Here is a 19,729-nt window from a genome sequence, read left to right as displayed (position 1 = left end):
CATCGCGCCTGTAAATTTGTAATAAATGGGAAATTGGTAAAACCTTCCAAATTAAATCAAACCAAATTCTACGCAGTGCGAGAGATTCGAATTATCGATAATTCATAATTAGATCTTTCAGCAGTTTCTTTGTTCTGTATCTCAAGTATATTGATCATAAATGCCACATAAATTGAGTGGTCAACACGGTTTATAAATTTGTCTTTGAAGGTTCAATACGTAGTTATGATGATCTAATATATTTGAACGGAATAATTCTTTGGAAAAATATTTGGTAAATAACATGAAATTGCTTTTAATTCCCTCAACTAAGCCCCTCTGTAAGAGATCAATTGGGAAAATGGATTAGAAAAATTAGTCAGTATCGATCGGGGACTCAGGGAAGTCAATAGTAACGGGAATAGTACGTCGGTCGCGAAACCGGACTTAGAGTAAAGCAATTTTTTTTTAAGATAAGAGTCCTATTTTTTATGGTTGAGTTAAATAAAAAAGGAAAATTCAGTAGATGAGTGAGTTCAAGGAACTTCAAGTATTTAAGAAAGAAGAATTTGTTTTACTCTAAGAAATACCAGTTAGGTCAGACTCAGAATTAGAAATATAGGGGTTTTAGATAAAGTTTCAATTTTGTTTTGTTAAAAAGATAGATTAGCTTTGAGTGCGTGATTCGGGGGTGAAGTGAATAAAAGAGAATTACACGTCTCGTGTGAAAAGTTGAAAAAGAGTTTATTATAACTAGGTATACCAACCTAGCCCCGTGGGATAAGGGCAAGTAACAGTTTAACGATCTTTTGGGTTCTTTTTTATTTTTGTCTTGTTGAGTAGTCCTGATTCTCCCAAATTCAATGTTCAATTAATAATTAGTGCATCATTTGAGATATATTTTTCTGTATTGAAAGTTTTGGCCGTTGAGTCAAATAGTACAAATTTTTGAATATTGTAACTTTGGTTTTTGCTTTATTATATTTGATTTTAAAGAATCAATTGAGTTTGATTAACCTGGAAATATAATCCTGTCCCCAAGAAAGAAAAATCAACAAAAAGACCTGTCCCTAGTGCGACGGGCCGAACCCACAATAACATCATATCTTTTTTATTTTTAGTCAGTGGAAAGCCGCTCTTCCATTGACACGTATATACCCCCAAAGAAGGGGTTTATAACAATTTGGTGACAGCGGTGGGATAATTGTTGATTTTTGTTTTTGGGATTGGATATTTTCCGAAGAGTTAGTCTTGGTAGTTTATGTGTGAAATTGTTGAATTGGGAAATTTTCGGATGAACAAACTTTGTCTCATTTATGTTATATATTTTGGAATTTGAATTGTTTTGAGCGTATTGTTGTTTTTCATATAAGAGGTGAACACATATAATTTTGTTGAGGTAAAGGAGTGTGACGGGTTTTGATAGTTTTTGTACGTTATTCAGGTAGTTGGAGTACATCAACTATTGGGCTTGAATTATAATTAGTTAATTTTTTCGTTGGACGTTCATTTTCTAAATCCACCTGTGAATATGGCACTCTATTCGTTAGGAATGATGTCGAATACTTTGGGAAATTTTACAGGAAAAGAAGCTTTGAGATATTTTGATGAATTAGAATTAAGGGCAAAATTAGAAGGGTGGAGTGAGGACAAAACCCTCACTCTATTGAAACTAAAATTAGAAGGCGAAGCATACATCTATTTTAAATCAGATATCACTTTAAATTCATTGACTTATGCAGAATTAAAATTAAGATTAATTCAAAAATTTACTTCACAAAAATTGCCGGGGGAATGTCAGTGGAATTTGAGTGGATGTATGCAGGGACAGGATGAGGATGTATCTTCATTTTGTATCAGATTAAGAACAATAGGTGCGGAATTATTAACTGAAGATTTGGCCGGAGCGACGAAAGAGGAAGAATTGGGTATAAGAAAGATAAATAGGAATTTGATTTTAAATCAATTTAAAATGGGACTTCGAAAAGATATTATGAAGGAGGTTGGTATGTTTTTGTTACTAGAAAAAAACTTGGATTTAGAAAAAGCGGAAGAATTGGTAAAACTACATGAAATGAAAAATAAAATTATTCAGGAATACAGGTCATTTAATTCACAAATATCGGTAATTGAATCTGAAATAACTTGCCAATTATGCGAGAAGAAGGGACATATCGCGAAAAATTGTAGGAGTACTGGATTAAGTTGGGGAAAAAGAGGACAAAACGTCGAGAGGATTTGTTTTTCGTGTGGTCAATTAGGTCATTTCGCAAGGGAATGTAGGAATGCAAGAGCGATACATAAAACTCAAGGAGTGCGAAATATCGATAATCAGCCGGGGCGCTGGGTAAAGGAATGTGCCATGAACGATCGTGAGATAGAACCAGGAAGACGAAAGGATTTTGACATTGGGACGATACATATTAATAGAGATGTTTTACGAAGAATAAATTTGCCATTTGAAAAGAGGAAAAAAACTATAGAGATGAGACAGGAAGTGGAGTCATGTAATCAGGGATCAAGTAATAAGGGATCATGGGGAAAATTTAAAGAGAATCGCGTAAATCGAATTAGGTCGGAGAAACTAAGCGAGAAAGAGAAATTGCCGGTAAAGACGTGTTATAAGGAGGTCGGTACTCAAACGGAAAATCACGAGGAGAAAAAAAATTTAGTGATGAGGGATATTGCTATTCAAATAGAAAATATAGCGGTACTTGAAACAAAGGGTTTTTCAAAACGAGAAGGGATAAATCAGTCAAATAGTGATATTGAGGAAATAAGGGTTAACGAAGCGATAGGGATGACAGAAAGAGATGAGAGAAAAATCCGTGGAAAAGGAAAAATTTCGAAGCAAAATATTACAAGTACGAAATCTCGGGAATTAACTGAGCCAATAAAAAAGGTAAAATCTTATAGGGTTGAGAAATTTGACAAAAATACAGTGGTTCCTCAATTTGATGTAGGGGAATTGGTTCATTTAAAAAAAATGTCGGAGAAACAGGGTATATCAAGAAAATTAATGGAACCTTGGGTAGGACCTTGTAGGATCGTGGAATTGCTTGGTCCGATGACCTATAGAATTAGGAAATGTGGGGGTAGAGAGGAACAAATCGTTCATGTAGATAGGTTAAAATCGTATACCGCGAGAAATCGAGAGTTTGGGATCGATATAGAAGAATCCGACGTTTCGGAAAAATTAGATACGGACGGTAGCGAGACCGAATCTGATGACGAACAGACTGAGATACGAAAATTTTCGCCGATGAGGATGAATATGAGGTTCAATCGAGCGCAATTTGAAAATGAGGAAAAAGAGGAGGAAGGAATCCCTCTACGTAGATCGACTAGGGTACGACCTCCGCCGGATCGATGGCGTTGGGACTAACGGAAAAGTGTACCGATGAATCCATTGTAATGTAGGTTAGTGATATTTTGGTAAATTTTCGACATTTTAGATAACTAATGGAAATTTTGGTGATTTCTTTACAGGTTTGATGAATTATGGAAAAATTGTTTTTTTTTTTGGAGATTTTTGATAATTGCTTAAAATGTTGATAATGTTGGTGAAATTTGATTAATTTTATTTCAGATTTGGGAACTCCGGAAATATAACGAAGTGAAATCAGAATAATTTTTTTTTTGGGATTTATGATAGTTTGATTCTCAAAATAGTTGAAGAGACATATAAGTAATTTGGGTATTATAAAATTATTTAAGGAATCAATTTATAGAATTAAGACACTTAAGGAGTAATGATGATAGTTTTTTTTAAATAGATTTTGAAATTTCAATAAAAGTTTTGTATGAGGATACATAAGTGGTTTTTTCATTTTAGGATTTTATTGAGATGATTCTGAATACGAATATTTTGAGTTTAGGGAGAAGTTGACTTTCGAAAAAAGAATAAGGACTTAAGTTTTTTTTTTTTTTTTTTAATTTTGACATGTGAAGTTTTGAAGGGGTAATGAAGCAAATAAATATTATGATTTTGATCCTCGGGGAAGGAGTGAGAATATGCATTTTGAATTATGAGGATAGTTTCAGTTTTTGAGAAACAGATCTAATTATTGTTGAATTATGTGGATTTAATTTTTAAGGGGTGGAACTAAGGATATTCAGTAAAGAATTAGTAGAAGTAAAGTATATAGAGTTGTCAATTTCACATTGATTTATTTTGTTTTTGAATTCCATTCGTATTAATACTGGGGTGAAAGATAATAAGTAATAAATATAAATCTGACGTTGGCTGTTCGATAGATAAGATAATTAGTTTATTTTTGCAATTTTTTTTTTGGATGATACAAAACCCAATTTTTTTTACAATTTTTGAAATTTTTGGGTGACGTGGGACAAAACGTAGATACATGTCCTCAGGGAAATTGAATCGCCCCTGCCCTATACGTGAGATTCAAGGGGCGCTCTCAACTTTAAGGAGTAGCCACCTATTTTTGGGTATCGTGGGGAGTCGTAGGAAGATAGCCCTCAGGAAATAATCGCTCCTGCCCATTACGTAGATTCCGTTGTGGTCGTCGAAAAGCGAGCAAAACGGTTGAAAAAAAAAACAGTTAACAGTTTTATTAATTTTTGATTAAAATTTTTGAGGTTTTTTTTTTCAAATAAAATACAGTTTATGGTGGTTATGTTTAGTTGTTTTTGTAATGATTTAATTGATCAAGAAATTGTAACGGAGATAATGAAACATTCAATTGAATTGATGTAGCTAGGTTTAGTTTTTTTGTAATGCTTTTATGAAAAATTTTATGATAAATTATCAAATGGTAATATCGAAGGATGGAAGCAACGGCAGGAAGATGGTTGGATCGAATCCTAGTTTACGGAATAACCTTCATCCGAATTACATCTGGAAAATACAGAAAAGTTGAAAAACGGCTGAACACTTCTTGCAAAGTGATGACGTAGTCAATGAACTGGTTAGAGTCCAGTTCTATCAAGAGGCAGTTGATAAAGATGATCATTATTATGATATTTATTATATATTTTTGTGGAGAAGCTTTAGATAATAAGCTGAAGAAGAAGATGGGATCAGGATCAAACTGAGGATGAAGAAAATGCCCAGAGAATCCTGAATTCTGCATCCAAATGGTAGAAGTATGCCAGATGCATACCGTAGACGTCAGACCAGGGGTTTTGGACGTCTAGTATATTGGGAGGAAATGATTCGCTCACCAATATGGGTGGACTAATGGTATTCAACGCTTTATTTCGTATGATTAAATACGGCCTTGAATTTATAATACCGATTGTCCTTATATGAAATTTTATATATGGGAAAATAATGGTAGCCAATCTATGGAGTATCAGCCCTATGAGAAAAATAAATCATGACCAAGCAGAAGAAGATGAAATCACCAGAACTATGAGGGACGTCGAAGTAAAAGGTTATTTCCGTGACAAGGATGAGATCCAAAGAAGAAACAAAGTACCATTCCACAAGACAACCCTAGGAAGCAGTGTTATGAAACCAGGAAGTGCCGCGAGAGTGAAATTTTGAAACCCCGAAAATTGAATAAACTCCATGCTGGAGTTGGTGAAGTGCATAGAAGAAAAGATGTCCTGAATTGATTTTATGATTTTCTATTTTGTTGTTTGTTTATCTTGTAGGATTAGGATTTATTTGTTTCCTTTATTTGAGTTTATAAAATTGGACACTTGTCGAATCATTGAATAATGTCGGAGAACATACCACCATAGACCTAAGTTTTACCTAAGGGTAGGTAGAAATGATATAGTTTTTTTTTCAGTTATGCTTTGAAAAGTTTGGTAAATAGGTTATAGTTTCATATTGCATCTATTAATTAGTATTTGGAAAGTTGATGATGAGCTTTATAATTTAAAAATTGAAAATTTTAACTTACGTTTGAGCGATATTGAAATAGGTTAGTGTTATTGTGAATTCTGGAGAGGAAGGACTACATTATTAATATGGTTAAAAGTAAGGGAAAAGTTATGGCAACCGATGCCAAAACTTTTTCGAAGGAGGGAGTAGTGTAATAAATGGGAAATTGGTAAAACCTTCCAAATTAAATCAAACCAAATTCTACGCAGTGCGAGAGATTCGAATTATCGATAATTCATAATTAGATCTTTCAGCAGTTTCTTTGTTCTATATCTCAAGTATATTGATCATAAATGCCACATAAATTGAGTGGTCAACACGGTTTATAAATTTGTCTTTGAAGGTTCAATACGTAGTTATGATGATCTAATATATTTGAACGGAATAATTCTTTGGAAAAATATTTGGTAAATAACATGAAATTGCTTTTAATTCCCTCAACTAAGCCCCTCTGTAAGAGATCAATTGGGAAAATGGATTAGAAAAATTAGTCAGTATCGATCGGGCACTCAGGGAAGTCAATAGTAACGGGAATAGTACGTCGGTCGCGAAACCGGACTTAGAGTAAAGCAATTTTTTTTTAAGATAAGAGTCCTATTTTTTATGGTTGAGTTAAATAAAAAAGGAAAATTCAGTAGATGAGTGAGTTCAAGGAACTTCAAGTATTTAAGAAAGAAGAATTTGTTTTACTCTAAGAAATACCAGTTAGGTCAGACTCAGAATTAGAAATATAGGGGTTTTAGATAAAGTTTCAATTTTGTTTTGTTAAAAAGATAGATTAGCTTTGAGTGCGTGATTCGGGGGTGAAGTGAATAAAAGAGAATTACACGTCTCGTGTGAAAAGTTGAAAAAGAGTTTATTATAACTAGGTATACCAACCTAGCCCCGTGGGATAAGGGCAAGTAACAGTTTAACGATCTTTTGGGTTCTTTTTTATTTTTGTCTTGTTGAGTAGTCCTGATTCTCCCAAATTCAATGTTCAATTAATAATTAGTGCATCATTTGAGATATATTTTTCTGTATTGAAAGTTTTGGCCGTTGAGTCAAATAGTACAAATTTTTGAATATTGTAACTTTGGTTTTTGCTTTATTATATTTGATTTTAAAGAATCAATTGAGTTTGATTAACCTGGAAATATAATCCTGTCCCCAAGAAAGAAAAATCAACAAAAAGACCTGTCCCTAGTGCGACGGGCCGAACCCACAATAACATCATATCTTTTTTATTTTTAGTCAGTGGAAAGCCGCTCTTCCATTGACACGTATATACCCCCAAAGAAGGGGTTTATTACAAATTAACTTTTCCCTCAAATAGGGAGGAATAGAGGAAATCAAAATTCTGTGTACCGTTATTGTCATGTAAAGCCGAAAAATATTTTCGACCTTGAGCCACGCGAGTTTATTAATTCCAGCACTAATTCCTCTGTCATATTTTCTCAAGCCAAAGATGAACCGGCAGCACGAGTTCTGTACCTTCTGTAATCTATACGTTGCAACAGAATAAAGACAAGGATAAAAAACTGTCAATCCGTAGTTCAATTTGGACTACACTAGCGACTCGCAAAGATACTTTCTCGAGGAGAAGCCAAAAAAATGTCTTTGCCGATACAAATAACGCAGTGCAAGAAAGGATTTTTTCAACAGCAATGAGACATGTTTCCTAAATCTTAGCTGACAATCATATATGATGCCAAGGTTCCTGCAACATGTAGAATAAGGAACCCGCTCACCACCCATAACTACCTCAACCACAACAGAAAGCGCTCTGGGGAAGAAAGGTATGTGGAAACATTTTTCCACATTTATTTTCAAATTTTTTGACTGATTATAGCTCATTATTGTCGCCAAATCTTCGTTTAACTGATCCGCAGCCCGAGAAACGAGAGAGGGATGAAACGATAGACGAACCTGGCTGTCATCACAATAAAAATAGGTGGATACGAATTCAGCTACTTTATACATATCCGAAATATATATCAAAAACAGTAATTGACCAAGAATTGAGCCCTGCGGAACTCCTTAGGTTATCGGACAAAAATCTGAAAAGCTGTTACGCAATCTAACACACTGATATCTTCCAAAAAGGTAGGATTCGAAAAACCTCAGGGCTGTTCTGTCAAAACCGAAATAACTCAACTTAGCACAAAGTTGATTGTGGTCCAAAGTATCGAACGCCTTTGCGAAATCTAATAATACAAGAATGGTGGCATCACCTCTATCTAAAGATCGTAAAATTTCGTCAGTTATATTTAGCAGAAGAGTTGTAGTACTAAAATCACTCCTGAAACCTGACTATTGCACGGTACAATTCCTTTCTCGGTGACGTAACTATAAATCTGATGAAACACTATTTTTTCGAGAACTTTCGACAAAGCTGGTAAAACACTTATGGGGTGAAAATTGGCCAAACTTTCAGGATTTGTGACCTCGAATAGAGGGTTTACAATAGAGTACTTCCAAACTTCCGGATAGTATCCAGTTTCAATGCATGAATTATATGTGTTATTTAAGGCAAGGTAACATTGAGCGATAATTTAAGCATTCTTGCAGATATTTCATCAATCCCCAATGCATTCGAACCAAGATCCAAAACAATAGATCTAATTTAATCTACTGATGCGAGTCTGAATGAAAATTCTGAATCCGGGTCTAACATATTCGAGCTATAATACGTAGTTAGATGTTTCAGGGCACGCATTAGGAGAACTGAAAATAGACATTGAATGCCTGTGGGTTGTCAAAACATTCAGGCAAAGGCATATCCGAGCGATTTAATGCATTAAGACACCTAAAAGACCTCCAGAAAAATTTAGAAACACGAGATCGAGCCTGAGACAAAAAAACCTGATTTTTCCCGTCGTACAGCCGAGGTTACAGTATTCCTCAGGCGAGTATAGTAGCTGTAATCTGCTAAGTGCCTTGGGCGTTTATACATTGATAAAGCATTATCCCTCAACCTCATCATGCTTTCAATAGTTGGAGTTCTCCATGGGGTGAAGGTCTTGGTGATTCTAGACTCAACATAAGGGGAATGCACATCAAAAATATCGACCAGGTATTGGCTGAAGATAGAAATTTTCAGATCAATATCACGAACATAAAGAATGTCATCAAATGATTTATTGGAAAGGTCCAACATAAAATCCTGAAGGGAAAAATTGCGAAAGTCGCGATAACGTACAAACTTCGGAGTATATTTCTCTTCAAATTTATACTACAGTATAAACCTCTATGATCTGACATTGAGTGATCTATGACGCCAGAATCTATAACTAAATCATGTTTGGTGAAACAAATCACATCGAGTAGGATCTGTGAAGTGGCGGTTAATGGTTATGCGTGTTGGCTCTTGGATCAGCTGTTCAAAGCCATAAGATTTTATTCACCGAATAAAATTATTTCCGCTCAGTAGATTTTCATTTATATCTCCAGCGAGAATTATATGTTCATAACTCGAGGATACCGAGCACAAAAAATCATCAAAATAGCGAATGAAGTTAGATGTGTTACATAATGATGTTCGATAGATAGATCCCAACAATAAAGTCTCCTTGCCAATCTTCAAATCAACCCAAATGTGTTCTATTCCATCCGGCGAACTGAAATCAACGAATACACGTTTTGACGACAATGAATCCAATATATAAAAACCCACACCTCCTCCAACGCGCCCAGTGTGATCACATCTTAAAATTCGGAAACCAGGGATGGAAACACCTTCATCCGTAATATTTTGGTTCAGCAAAGTTTCAGTTAAAAAAACAATATCAAGACCTTCAGCAGCTATCACATCATGCAATTCATCAAGTTTTGGGTATAAAGAACAAACATTGAAATGAGAAATTTTTAAAAATTTTTGCGGTTCACTCTGCATATTCAACTCTACTTTTCACCTTATCTAGATGAGACAAAAAATAATTACACTTAGAGCTATCCGCGCTATGACCTACATCGTAAACAGTTTCGAATTTTGAGTTTGAAAATTTGCAATTCACACAACATATACTATTTGAATCGCAAACTTTATGTCATGGGGACCAGAACACTTAGGACATAAGCCCTCACTTCTGCATTCACGGCGATAATGACCGAACTTCCAGCATTTGAAACACCTTATCAGACTAAAATGTTCCCTGACGCGACACTTTGACCAACCCAGATAAAGAAAACCCCTCTTAATTACATCCTTGAAAAGAGGCGGAGCCAACTCAAGAACAACATTGAAACAGTTTTTGAATTTAAATTTAGTAACAAACTTCACATCTTCTGTAGAAGATTGTATCAATCAATTTTTCTAGAAAATTTGGTTCAGTTATCGCATTTGAATCTACACCATAAATTAAAATTCTAGGTTTCGTCTTCAGAAACAGTTATATTATATGCACCCTTTATTTCCTGCCCTAAAGAGACTTCAATTTCTCCAGAGAATTATAGTCGCCACAAGAAATCATCAAACCATCCCTAATTCTCTTAGTTCCTAAAACCTGTGCGTGAGCAGCAGTCGGGTTCACTTTCGATTTTATTTCATTTTCAACCGCAATATTGTTCACATTTTTATCATTAGTTTTTACCAATAGCACATGGGAATCCCGATTTCTTTTCACAACTGATGCATATGACGATCGGGCTGACTCATCTGAAACCGTTAATAAACGACCTCCAGGAGACTTGAAGCATTTTCCTGATGAATTTCTCTCGAATTTTTCAGAAAATTGTTGTAAAATTCTAGTTCTGATACACACTTTTCCAAAAGAACTTTTTCACGACTCAGACACTCAATTTCCTGTTAATGACGCTCAGCGCTCGAAGCACAAAAATTAAATAAAAAAAAAAGTTGAAAGTGCTGATAACCGAATACTGAAAGGGCTGTTATTAAACTTTGTCCTCTTCCACTTGATGACAGTAAAACACTGCGTATTTAAGTTGGGCGGTATATTGCGACTACGCAAGATTTATTGTCATTCTTTCTTTTTCTCTCAATAAAATATTGTTATTTCATCTAAATTTCAAATTTCATACAAAAGTTTTCAATTCTTTTCTAATCAAGTTCAACTAATATTAAGCATCGTTTTCATTTAGTCTTCCCCCGTTCCTACCTTCAAATTTCTCTTTAATCGCTGAGCGAACGAATTTCATCGACTCAAGAACATTCGAACAATACCCTTGGTTATGTATAGCAATAAGGTAGGATTTGAAGGTATTCTTGAACAACTAGAAAAATCAATACAATTCACTACATTTCAATCCTCCTAGGAATAGTAGAATAGAAAAAAAAGGAATTTAGAAAATATTTTTAATATTTTATTTCGTCTTATGAATTTGCTTGCTATTATCTCGTAAAAAAAATATTAGATATTAAGAACTGAATCGACTTTTCACTCACCTCAGAAGGTAAACCATTTCCGTTAAAAATATTCTCCTGGTTCATTTCCATAAAGTTAGAATTATTAGATTTGATCTCCATCTGTAATAATTGATCATCTACAATATATTCTGCATTCACCATTCCATTTTCAGTTTGATATTGTATCTGCAATATTTCATTCTCTGGTATATTCATCACATCGCTGCTGTTAATCTCAACACAATTTTGAACGTCAGGTGGTAGGTATTCGATATTTTGAGCTTTTAAAATAGGTATGTTCCGAAGGGTTTCTAGGGTTTTTCCCGATAATTCAGATCTCTCAACTTGGCTGGTGTGGCACCCTCCTTCTAAATCATAAAACAAATTCTTATCTATAGTTATTAAACCTCTGTTTGATATTTGTGCACTCATCGTGGACGGATAATCTGATTTTATATCACAATTCGTTTCTGATTCCATTCTTTTATACTTTTAATTTTGAGCATTTTACTGAGCACAATTGGACAGGTTTTTTGAGACAGTTTCACATTTCTCCGTCGCCATGATGCATCTGAAACAGTTAAGTAGTTAATTTCAATATTATCAAGAAATGACCAAACTGTTGCAGTAACTGAATGTCAAATAAAGTCAGATATCTAATCTCCAATCAACAGGTTTGATCAAAGGTGTCACTGACAAAATCAGTTGCATCCTCCAAAAATAAGACATATAGACAGTTTTCACAGCCGATAAAAAAATTTCCAAATTTCTTCGAACACCAAAGGATACTATCGATAATGAGTCTCAAGGTGTATACGAGATACCATGTTCCGCATGTCCTAGAACATACATAGGAAAAACCAACAGATGTATAACTAACAGAGTATATGAACACCAACTCGCAATACGCCAAGGAGATCCAACATCTGTCCTATTCAAACACTACTCTGAAACAGGACATAACGTTGATTTTGAGGGATGCAAGACCATCTCTGCAGAGAAAACCCTCACAGGTAGGATAATTCGTGAAGCACTCGAGATCGAAAAACGACCCAATTGCCTCAACAAACGGGATGATGGTCAAAGATTTCCCAACACTTGGAAACATTTGATTTGCCCCTCATGGCAACACATCGATCGATAACTGAGCCCCCGACAACAACCCGAACGACAGTACGACCTCATACCACCCGTACTAGGCTCCCAGCATGATAGAATAAAAAAGATAGATATGATATCGCGCAGCAGTGGGCGTGTCTAATTCCAATAAGTGACGTCACCTTGTGAGTTCGGCGCAATGTTTACTCACATCGACAATCGACACATTTTTGTGGCCGGACATAATTCGTAGTTTACGTGTGGTTTTGATAGTTTTTTCATTTTCGAAGCCATTTTTCAGTGAATAAATTCAAGAAAATGAGGTGTGCTGTCTTTGGATGTGGTGTCGACAATCAGGCGAAAGGATTTTCGCCTGATACGAAGTTCTTCAGCTTCCCAAAAGACAAAGAATTGGAAGCTAAATGGAAACATATTTGCAAACGAGAAGACAAATTTATCCTGAAAACTGCTCGGATTTGCTCCAAACATTTTTGTGATGAGGATTATGAGCGAAACCTGAAGCACGAGTTGCTTGGATACAAGCCAAAAAAATATAGACCCCTAAAAAAGGACGCTATACCATCAAAAAACTTATCGCTAGTAACTTAAAAACCTTCCAAACAACTAATATTTCAAATTTCTACTTGCTAATATTAAAGCGCGCCATGAATAACTCACAAGATGACGTCATGCTGCGCGGATCGGACGAATTTGGAACCGCTACGTATCATATCTCTTCTTTTCATTGTATCATGGGCTCCCAGTTGCTACCCGATCGATAACAACCCGATCGATGACTCGAAGTCACGTGACAACAACACAACCAGTTCCTGCGCAACCTATCACGTGGGTCACGCCCTCCTACTATAAATACAGGAACTCTCGCGGTTAACATTCCACACCTACGAGAATACTGTTGTTGATGATACCTGGGGAGCAGGCAGATTGAGACCCCGGCCTAAAGTCAACGGTTCTTGAGAATGGCTCCAAAATCGGAGCCGAAACGTCGAACACGACAAAATATTAGACGCGGTCCCATGCGGAACACACAAAGTTCAAATATTTCCTACCGCGGAAACCTATCCGAATAATAATAATAATAATATATATATATATATATATATATATATATATATATATATATATATAATTCGTAAGCAAATTATTGATCGCAATATATCTAATAGATAAGAATGTTAGGATGTTTCGATCTAGGAAATTCAGTGATACACTTTTATATCATCCAAGCTTTCGGTAAGACTTCTTACCTTTCTCAAGGATCTGCAATATATATTAAATATAAACATTACAAAAAGCAAGTTCACAAAACTAACGTACATATATTGTGGTTTTATTCCTTCCTGTTGATCTTATTTCAAAATATTCAAAAAACAAAATAGTTCAACCCAACTACTCTCTCACAGTAATAAAGATTAAACAAGTAACTAATATTATTGATAACACTCATATATTCTGTCAGACATCAATACGTGTAAGGTAAACAAACCATGACACCATCCGTCAAAGAGAGATATAAATGACAACTGTTTGGTTCCACAGAATTATATTCACTTTCTTAATTTTGTTTATTATTTTCAGGTGTTGAAACTACGAATTGGTGGATGCGAAATTTTTAGATAATTCTATCAAGTAGGAGTAGATGTTATTAAGATTGTTAGTATCTTGTTTTGTATTCATAGTATTGTCAGTCACTGCTATTGATAACATCTCCAAGAATAATCTTTTATGGTAATGGGGTTCCTTAAAGAGTAGTTTTGTGTTAGAATAATCTATTACATGGTCATTGTTGTTCACATGTATAGCCAAGGCACAAGTTCTTAAATTTCTTCTTGCATCACTCTTATGAGATGTTATTCTTTCCTTGATCCATCTGGAAGTCTGTCCTATGTATGTTCTCTCACAACTGCCACAAGGTATACTATACACGACTCCAGATTCATATTCTTCTTTTTCTTTGTCTTTCAAGCGGCACCATGGTCACCATGTCACTAAACACCGATGCCATGATAGACCGAGCAGACATCGTTTACGCCACTATACCATACATACCAGTACTCTCTAATAAGATTTCCCTGATTTTCAAAGACTACAAACATATCAAGATTGTTAAAACTATGAAACATCCATTATTTAAGCTAGTATTCAGCCGCTTGAAAGACAAAGAAAAAGAAGAATATGAATCTGGAGTCGTGTATAGTATACCTTGTGGCAGTTGTGAGAGAACATACATAGGACAGACTTCCAGATGGATCAAGGAAAGAATAACATCTCATAAGAGTGATGCAAGAAGAAATTTAAGAACTTGTGCCTTGGCTATACATGTGAACAACAATGACCATGTAATAGATTATTCTAACACAAAACTACTCTTTAAGGAACCCCATTACCATAAAAGATTATTCTTGGAGATGTTATCAATAGCAGTGACTGACAATACTATGAATACAAAACAAGATACTAACAATCTTAATAACATCTACTCCTACTTGATAGAATTATCTAAAAATTTCGCATCCACCAATTCGTAGTTTCAACACCTGAAAATAATAAACAAAATTAAGAAAGTGAATATAATTCTGTGGAACCAAACAGTTGTCATTTATATCTCTCTTTGACGGATGGTGTCATGGTTTGTTTACCTTACACGTATTGATGTCTGACAGAATATATGAGTGTTATCAATAATATTAGTTACTTGTTTAATCTTTATTACTGTGAGAGAGTAGTTGGGTTGAACTATTTTGTTTTTTGAATATTTTGAAATAAGATCAACAGGAAGGAATAAAACCACAATATATGTACGTTAGTTTTGTGAACTTGCTTTTTGTAATGTTTATATTTAATATATATTGCAGATCCTTGAGAAAGGTAAGAAGTCTTACCGAAAGCTTGGATGATATAAAAGTGTATCACTGAATTTCCTAGATCGAAACATCCTAACATTCTTATCTATTATATATATATATATATATATATATATATATATATATATATATATATATATATATATATATATATATATAATTTATATATATATACAGGGTGTTTCAAGTTCGACGGCCTATTAGACGTTTCTGAAGAACGGCACCGATTTGAAATCTGAAAATCGGAATATGACATTGTTCATGATGCCCTATTCAGCTAAAATATTTTCGAAGTTTCGGCACTTCCAGTCTTATGTGTTAGATATTATCAAGATTCCCATATTAAATTATTTTTTTTTTTGTTGCGATAGTCCTCATAGTTTTCAAAATATTAAGAAAAAACAGTAAAAAAGGGAGAATTTCCTTAGTCACAATTACATGAATTATTTTTTCTGTGAATAACCTGTGCGTATACTTAATTCACTTTCTCAACATAGAATGATGTTGAATTATCGTGATATCTGGACTTTGAAAAATATCATCACAGGGTGTGTTTCAAATATTGTGCCAAAAATTGTGAACAAAATTTGATCATAACTTTCGATTTTCAAATTAGAACCCTATTTTTTTGTGATTTCGTTGGATTCTACGGTAAAAAATAATTCAAGAGTTATGCGAGATTTTATGAATTTATGTTATACGTAGGGTCAATTTCATTCGATCTGTTTCCAGACAGACTAGCAATAATAATCTATGACCATAGAAATTTAAATAACTAATTACTTTACATGTGTCAGGTGTTTTCATTATCAAAGCTACACTAATTTGATTTCACGAATTGAATTTCTGATATTCAAATAACAAAATTCTGGATATACTTTCCTTCAATTATGTGGCAAATCAGTTCATTCCGGTTCATCTTGACTGGAACGGATTTATCTATTATCTGTCAAATTTGTGATACAGAAAATTGTTCTGCCAACCAACATTTTTCAATACAAAAACCACTCATAGATATTCATGGAAATTTCAATAAAAAGGCAGTGAATTCGGGAAAATAATGTTTAAAACTCGTACAGAAGGCCATGGGCGCCCGCAGAAATTTTTCTCAGGGGGGGCAAAAGATGAAAATTATTGAAAATTGATAAGGCGTCCATGATTGTCGTAAGCGATATTAGTATTCCGTTTCTTTCTTTTTCTGTATTTATATTCATAAGTGTGGGGAGGACTGTGCAAAATAAAAATTATGAAGTTTTCCACTTCAACATTTTTTTTAAACATCCACAACATTGGGTGATGTGAAATAATACGGTAACTCTCTTCAAAAAGAGTCACATTCAATGGAAGAATTTACAAAAAAATAAATATAAAAATATGGAGAACGAAATGAAATAATTATTATAATTGCTGATAAAGAAAAAACAACGAGTAATAACGAAATGAAAAATATATACATATATGCTCGATAGAACTATGTTCATAAGAATAATAAAAGAATAATAATAAATCTTGAAATATACAGTGAATGACGCAAACAATGGAGTTTAAAACATGATACTAAAATATGATTCAAAATAGCACAGAATTGCTCCAGAATGTGAAAACAACAAACAAGTATTTTATCAAAATTAACAAATCATAAATTGCAAAAAACAACTCATAAAAACAATATTAATTCTGAAGACAAAATACTTAATCGTTATACAACAGAGTAGGCATATTTTATTCGGATCTAAAATTTAATTCTGCGCTGAAACTACGCTCTATAGCACGAGTAGTACATGGAAATGTAAGGAGAAGAATAAGGCATTCTTTGATAGCAGGATAAAATTTACATTGTCCGATAAGATCTTCAATTTTTATGTTTTCATCCATTTGTGATTTAGATAAATACTCATTCCAAATGTTCCAAATTCACTTTCTAAATTTTCAATGTTATATATATTGCCGACCTTAGATGCGAAAGATTCAATATCTAGTAATTTTGAATTCTTTGGCAATTGAAGAAAGAAAAAAGAATCTCGTTTCAAGGGCTGAAATCAAATGATCTAAATATGGGATGAATATAGATTTTTCGAAGTAATCTTCAGCTGAATCTGCTTCATAATTAGATCTGTATATTTGTCTACCGCAAATTCGTGGTTTTCCGATCTGTATATTGAGATTCAGAGCAAAAGTTGATGCTTTGGAAAAAATTTCTGTGAAGCATGCATCATCTGAGCGACGTTTTCCACATATTTCTATAATTAAATTTATATGACGGTGAAAATCTACAAAATTAATAGAAACACCTTGTATTGTATTTGCTATTGGTTCCAATATATTTTAATATTTACTTGCTACCGTCAAACAAATCACAAAAGTGAAAGAGTTTATTGCAGCCCATAACTGAGCAGCTCTTTTTGTTGATGAAGAATTCATTGAGATTTCTCCAGATTTTATAGCAAAAAGAGTTTTGAATATAGTATTGGAAGTTTTCAGTGAAAACTTGCAAAGATTTATATTTAGCTGACCAACGAGTTTCACAAAACAAAGGAATATTTGGAATCAGATTTCTTCTTAAGGTACTCTCTCGAAAAAAGACTATAATGTCATTAACGGTTCCAATGCTCTTACGAATCTCAGTTATTTTACTGATGTCATTTATTACTAATCGAAATTTACGAATCGAAATTTGAGCTCTACCAACCAAGAGAGCAGGCTGGATTTCGAGCTCGTTATGGCACCAACGACCACCTACAGTGCTTGAAAACCTTAATACAAAAAACTATTGAATATAATAGACCTTTAGTCCTGACATTTGTTGATTTCCACAAAGCGTTTGATACAGTTGAATTAACAGCCATTATAAAAGCATTAAATGAATGCCGAATCGACCATCGATACACAAATGTCATCAAAAATATATACAACAACGCCACAACAACTATCAACCTTCACTCCCAGACAAAGAAAATTAAAATAGGAAGAGGCGTAAGACAAGGTGATACTTTATCACCTAAACTATTCATCACTGTCCTAGAGTATGCGCTCAAAAGGTTGGAATGGGAAAACAAGGGCATCAGTATCGATGGGGAAAGACTCAATCATCTTAGATTCGCCGACGATATCGTGCTCATCTCTGACAATCTAGGAGAGGCCGCTATTATGATCCAAGAACTAAAAAACGCAATACAGGTGGTCGGACTGAGGATAAATCTCGAAAAAACAAAGATGATGACCAATCTAGTCCCTAATAAGCTATTAAGTGTAGACAACAATCAGATAGAAATGGTCCATAGTTACATATATCTGGGGCATGAAGTGAGGATTGGTAGAGACAACCAAACAGCAGAATTGCTCAGAAGAACAACTTTAGGATGGGCAGCATATGGCAAACTTCGTGATGTCTTCAAGAGCGATATTCCAACCAAGCTGAAGAGAAAGGCTTTCAACATGTGTGTTCTACCCGTTCTAACCTACGGTGCAGAGACCTTAACCCTGACCAAAGCATCGGCAAGAAAACTGCAGAAAACGCAGCGTAGGATGGAACGATCGATGCTGGGAATAAGTCTAAGAGACAGAATTCGAAACGAGGAGATTCGCAGAAGGACGGGTGTGGATGATGTTTTGGAGAGAGTGACGAGAGCTAAATGGAGGTGGGCAGGACATGTTGCAAGATCTAACGACGGAAGATGGACGAGGAAAATTCTGGAATGGCGACCAAGAGCAGGCAAGCGAAGCCGAGGCCGACCTCCAACGAGATGGACCGATGACTTGAAAAGAATCCACACCAACTGGATGGAAGCCGCACAGAATAGAGAAAGATGGAAATGCCTTGGGGAGGCCTATGTCCAGCAGTGGACGGTTTAGGGCTGAATGATGATGATTTATTACTAAATTCAACCTAGTGGAGGCACAACGGAAATAAATTGCTATCTTGTACTTGTCTCTTATGATATTTTGAACCGTGAGAATTTCACCAGCCATTGTTGAGCCTCCATCATAACCTTGTGCTACAAGTTTGTCCAAAATCAAACCAGCTGCGTTGAATGAATGGATCTCTAAATCTTTATCTCCAACTTCTACTCTGAATTTCAAAAGATCACTAAAATTTCCAGAGTTCTTGTTGCTCTCTCGTATAGGCATATCTTCAGTTCCGCAAAAAGCTTTTGTTTTTATAATCTGTAAATTTTTTTTTCGATTTTCTCCAATACTTTTTTTCTTACATTCATCTATTAAAGACAAAAGGAGAGTATATATAAGATGTTTTTTTTTATTGACACGCGTGGATTGCGTTCGGTTCCACGATTTTTCTTCACCCAAGAAGTGCTCAAGGCGTCTAAAAAAGTTTTCAATTGAAAAAAATACCTCTGCGGATTATGGATATGTGTATAGTATATTATGGATGTCTTTATAGTAATTACATTGAAAACTGGAAAATTGTTGTGAATCCATTACCTTCCTTTTTTCCTTGCCCTTTGGATTGAGAAAGTAATATTGAGGGTGTTGTGCTGAAAAATGAGGTTATCAAAATCTCAGGGGGGGCCATGGCCCCCCCTGCCCCCCCCTGCGGGCGCCCATGCA

The 19,729-nt window shown here is 34.6% G+C and overlaps 1 protein-coding gene across 3 annotated transcripts in view; it reads right to left on the bottom strand.

Annotated features, from left to right (window-relative positions):
- The window catches only part of LOC123681932 (meiosis-specific transcription factor mei4-like), a 117,474-nt gene that overhangs the window by 42,231 nt on the left and 55,514 nt on the right, over nucleotides 1–19,729 (bottom strand). For all 3 annotated transcript variants that reach the window (XM_045620301.1, XM_045620299.1, XM_045620302.1), the window contains exon 2: nucleotides 11,220–11,751. In XM_045620301.1, coding sequence (XP_045476257.1) covers nucleotides 11,220–11,660 — 441 coding nt within the window. In that variant the 5' untranslated portion in view covers nucleotides 11,661–11,751. The remainder of the gene's footprint in view (nucleotides 1–11,219; nucleotides 11,752–19,729) is intronic.

Source organism: Harmonia axyridis, chromosome 6 (assembly GCF_914767665.1).
Source record: "Harmonia axyridis chromosome 6, icHarAxyr1.1, whole genome shotgun sequence".
Classification (NCBI taxonomy): Eukaryota; Metazoa; Arthropoda; class Insecta; order Coleoptera; family Coccinellidae; genus Harmonia; species Harmonia axyridis.
Note: the sequence above shows the minus strand (reverse complement) of the source record. Positions and strands in the feature narration are given on the sequence as shown.